Raw genomic sequence first — 5,000 nt, 5'->3', positions numbered from 1 at the left:
ACACACACACACACACACACACACACACACACACACACACACACACACACACACACACACACACACACACACACAAGCTACTTCCCATTAAGTTCTCCCCTCCTCTCCTCTCCTCTACTCTACTCTCCTGTTTCTCTCATCTTGTATTCCTTGGCTCCTCCCTCCCCCCTCTTCCCCCACTAAGTTCCCTTTCATCATCTGATCTGCTTACATCCCGGTGGAGAAGCGAGGTCATCAACATACGTCACTCCCGCTCTCCTCTCCTCTACGTTACACACATTGTTTATGTTTCTCCTCCGTGTTGATACGTTCCTCGGCTGTGCTAATGGCCTGTCTGTCTTTCTTTCTTTCTTGAACTCTTCTTCTATCACACCACCACCACAACGATTTGAGTCTAGTGAACTCGAGTGCACTCAGCTATTGCATCTTTGGAAGCTTGAAATCAGTAAAATACCTTCTCTTGATCTTGACCTTGTCTCACGAATGACTTGAGACTTGTTAAGACTAAAGTCTATATCTCTGCTGTTCGGCCGGAACCAGCTAAATCCAAAATGGTAATTGTTCAGGAAATGAAAAACAAAATATCAATTTTCAGAAAATGAAGAAAACCGTATATTTTTAAAACAAAGCAATACTGCCTCATCAAACTTGGTATTGTGACTTCATATATTATCTGTACTTGCATGTGTCATTATATTATCACCACTTTACCCAAATCCAGTGCAAGTGGAGTTAGGAGGTTTTGTCCATCATTGATAAGAACAGCTGGCAATGGATCTCAAAGCTCACAACACATCACAACGCATTGTGAGCTTGGAGATCAGCTATTTATGGTGAGCGCCATCATGAATTCTGTACTTAAACAACTTTTATTTTAACTGTAATTAACTTAATTGTAAACAACCATGGATCTAACTGTTACCACTGTTGTTCTTCTACAGTTGAGTGCAACAAACAATTCTGCCTCAATACTCAATCATGTATTTAACAAAAGCGATCATGGCACACCAACAATAAATAAATGGCATATAAATACAAAATACATTCATGAAAAATAGAATCTGTCAAATCTGTAGCCTACTGCACTAACAATAACAACCACAGTTGAATTTACCTATCATATACCTATCAACATTTTATTATCACACTGTTGTGTGTTGTGTGTTGCGTGTGTGTGGTGGGTGTTTCTTAGTGCTTTAGATTGTCATAAAAGCTGTGAAAGTCTTTTGGCATGATCTCCTTGAGCTCTTGGAGATGTTTGAAACAAACTCCTGCACACACTCATTCTCTGTCCATTAACATTTAAAAAGAAAACACGAGCAGATGACCTTTGTGAAGACACCTTTCTCCTCTTTACTGGGGTGACAGCTATCAAACCTTGCACATACATTCTCTTCTCTTCCCAGTTTATGTTCTCCCAAAAGCATTGAAAAATCTTCTCCCTGTCTGCCTCATACAGAGCAGAGCTTCTCGAGAGCCTGAGAGGAGGGGGGAGTTGTTTGTTTTTGACGGACAGTTTGAGGGTCCAATGGAGTTAGGAGTTTTCGTCAGAAGCGCTTTTTAATACTTTTCATATGTTATTATTAAAAAAAAATGTACACAGATGTAGAGGGGGTTCAATAGCGTTGATTTATGAAAAAAAAAAAAAACTGAAAATGGAGTTATCTGGTCCCGGCTGGACACTGACGAATACAGTATATCATTAAAATGGGGCGGTGGGGTCACAAATATACTTGATACTTTTACTATGTAATACGTAAGTCATACTATAAGCTACAGTATATGCCTTGTTTCAATTTACAATTTAGTAGACACGCTTAATCCAGAGCGATTGATACATCAAATGCATAGAAATAGTCATCTAGGAAGGTAAACCAAGAACCCATCATAAGTCTAAACAGTATAATATAAAAAAATCAATAATCTGTACATTGAAACTATACATACTATAGGATGCCACGTCTACAAATGAATCTGGCATCTGTCTACATAATATGCTATCTAAATTACATTTTAGCCTTTGCATAAGCCTGCAAGGTCGTCAAGGCTAGGGCAAGTGCTACGGGCTAAGGTGGAGTCTGAAGAGGTGAGTCTTCAGATTATGGCAGAAGATTGGGAGTGAGTCTGCAGTTCTAACGGCAAAGGGGAGTTTGTTCCACAGTTTGGGAGCCAGAAGGTAGAAGAGTCTGGGACGTGTTTCCACTGGAATAGTGGTAACATGTTTTGGACTTGCAAAGTGATGAATTTGCTCTGCTGCATTCTACACTGTTGACACGATAAATGTTGTTCTATATTCAATACTCCACTCTATGTCTCGCTATGGGAGAGAGGTGTTGTTGTTTTTTATGCAGGAACCTCACTGTCTGTCTGTCTGTCTGTCTGTAGGCAGGTCTAGTGTCGCCAGATTGTCCGGAGCAGCTCCTCATCGCTCTGGAACCCGAAGCTGCCTCCATCTACTGCCGCAAACTCCGCCTCCACCAGGTGATTGACCTCAGCCTGCGGCCAAGCACAAATGGCTTGGACCCAGATGGCTCCCGCCCGTTTGACTCCAGTTTTAGACAAGGTATATATAGGGAGAACGAGAGAGAGAGACTGTGTGTGTGTGTGTGTGTGTGTGTGTGTGTGTGTGTGTGTGTCTGTGTGTGTGTGTGTGTGTGTGTGTGTGTGTGTGTGTGTGTGTGTGTGTGTGTGTGTGTGTGTGTGTGTGTGTGTGTGTGTGTGTGTGTGTGTGTGTGTGTGTGTGTGTGTGTGTGTGTGTGTGCTTGCCCCACAAGTATAGTACAATTTGAGAAATTGGCATTGTGAGGACCATTTACCTGGTCCTCTCAAGAGAAAATGATTGTTTTAGGGTTTAGAAATAGATTTGTCGACTGTACCATAGAGTTATGCCTGGTTTATAATTAGTTGCACACCGGTGTCACACACCGAAAAATAGCTAATCTACAAGCTTGTGAGCTTGTGTGATCAGATTTTTTTTGGCTCCACCTTAGCCCGTCCTCACAAGTACAGTATAGTAATACAAACGTGTGTGCGCGTGCATGTGTGTGCTCTATTGTCATACATTAAAATAAGCCCGTAACCACACTGGAGTTCCCGGAAATGCTTTGCTTTGCTTTGATTTCTTTTGGGAACTGTGGTTTTGCAGAGGATGAGTTGGTACATGATTGCGCGTGTGTGTGTGTGTGTGTGTGTGTGTGTGTGTGTGTGTGTGTGTGTGTGTGTGTGTGTGTGTGTGTGTGTGTGTGTGTGTGTGCGTGCGTGCGCGGGTGTGGGTGTGCGTGCGTGCGCGTGTGTGCGTGCGTGCGTGCGTGCGTGCGTGCGTGCGTGCGTGCATGCGTGCGTGCGTGCGTGCGTGCGTGCGTGCGTGCGTGCGTGGTGCCTTGATGCAAGTGTGTATAGAGTGAAAGTGTGTGTGTGTGTGTGTGTGTGTGTGTGTGTGTGTGTGTGTGTGTGTGTGTGTGTGTGTGTGTGTGTGTGTGTGTGTGTGTGTGTGTGTGTGTGTGTGTGTGTTCAAAAAAGGTACTGTACTGTAGAGTTGGAGGTTGAGATTTGTATTCGGATAGCGGCAGCGCAGTGGTTTCACCTCAGATGACTGTGTGTGTGTGTATGTGTGTGTGTGTGTGTGTGTGGTGTGTGTGTGTGTGTGTGTGTGTGTGGGGGGGGGGGGGGGGGGGGGTGGGGGGGGGGGTAGGGGGGGAGTTTGTTTAACAGAGAGCCAGGGCCATATGTTTCACGTAAAACAAAGGCAGAGTGAGAGATGAATAGAGTAGATACACTGAGGCATTTTAATGTAGCCATTGTCCAAAATCAACCCTTTGTTTTGCTAATATTGACAAACTTGACTTTGACCACATGGCCCCTAGTGACCTTATTCTGGACATTTAGGCAAACATTTTGAGGGCCTTGTAGCAGAGAGTAGTATTTTGAAGTAATTTATAATCACAAATAAAGATCCTTAAAACAACCATAAAATGAGCATGAAACGGAAAAACTGTATAAAAGCAAGGACACAAATTACAATAATTATAGAATGAATCACTAACATAAGCAGCACTGAATAAATACGTCTTAAGATCTTGCATAAAAGTGTCTACCATTTCAGCCATTTTGAGATTCTCTGGCTCTGGCGGGGTATTCCAGAGGCTGGGGGCATAAAAACTCAAATCTGCCTCTCCATGTCTCTTGGTGGTCCTGATTTGTTCAGTGACTTTCAACTGTTCAGTGCCAGAGGACCTCAGAGATCTACTTGGTGTATATCTTATGACTAATGAGCATTCCTGAAATGTACTCATGTGTATGACTATGGACTGATTTATATTATAGTAAAATTATCTAAAAATCTATTGGGAAGGTGAACGGTAACCAGTGCAATGGTCTTAAGACCATTGGTGTGATTTGTGCCTTTCATCTAGTCTTGGCGAGGACTCATGCTGCAGAATTCTACCTGCATGACCAGTTGATTTCTTTGGCAGACCAGCCAGGAGAGAGTTACAGTGGTCTAGCCTGCTAGTGATGAAAGCATGCATCAGTCTTTCAGTGTCAGCCTGAGAGAGAAAATCCTAGTACCAGTGTTTCCATGACACTTTGCATTGGACAGTTTGATCACACACAGTGCTTGGCAACAGTTGAAAACCCTGAGGAAGACTTCACTGTCGAAACGTCGGTTTCATTTTAAAATAAACATTTTGCATCGTGGCTAAGAGCTGTGCGGCCTCATCCTTTGTCAATACTGTTACCTGCCGTGGCCAGCACCTCATCAACACAGGTGTGCGCTTCTTCCTTCTGTGTTTGCAGTTACAGTTGAAACTTTGAAATGCAATATAAAATCCTCCTACCTTGAATGGACTTAGAAAATAGAGCAGATTGCCTTTGTCTTTCCCAGTGGGCAGTTGGAGATGGGGGTGTAACAAAGGATTCAGATGAGGGAAAGGAGGAGGAAAAAGTCCTGCAGGCACCTACATGCATAGACCCCCCCCCAACACACACACACACACACACAC

At 43.3% G+C, this 5,000-nt stretch overlaps 1 protein-coding gene across 3 annotated transcripts in view; it reads left to right on the top strand.

Moving 5' to 3' along the window:
• Window positions 1–5,000, top strand: part of hspa12b (heat shock protein 12B) — a 30,820-nt gene that overhangs the window by 15,556 nt on the left and 10,264 nt on the right. For all 3 annotated transcript variants that reach the window (XM_080452092.1, XM_080452094.1, XM_080452093.1), the window contains one exon: window positions 2,386–2,563. In XM_080452092.1, coding sequence (XP_080308218.1) covers window positions 2,386–2,563 — 178 coding nt within the window. The remainder of the gene's footprint in view (window positions 1–2,385; window positions 2,564–5,000) is intronic.

The sequence above is a fragment of the Gymnoscopelus braueri genome, assembly GCF_963280865.1.
Source record: "Gymnoscopelus braueri genome assembly, chromosome: 15".
NCBI classification, from domain to species: domain Eukaryota; kingdom Metazoa; phylum Chordata; class Actinopteri; order Myctophiformes; family Myctophidae; genus Gymnoscopelus; species Gymnoscopelus braueri.
This window is presented reverse-complemented; position numbering and strand designations above follow the sequence as displayed.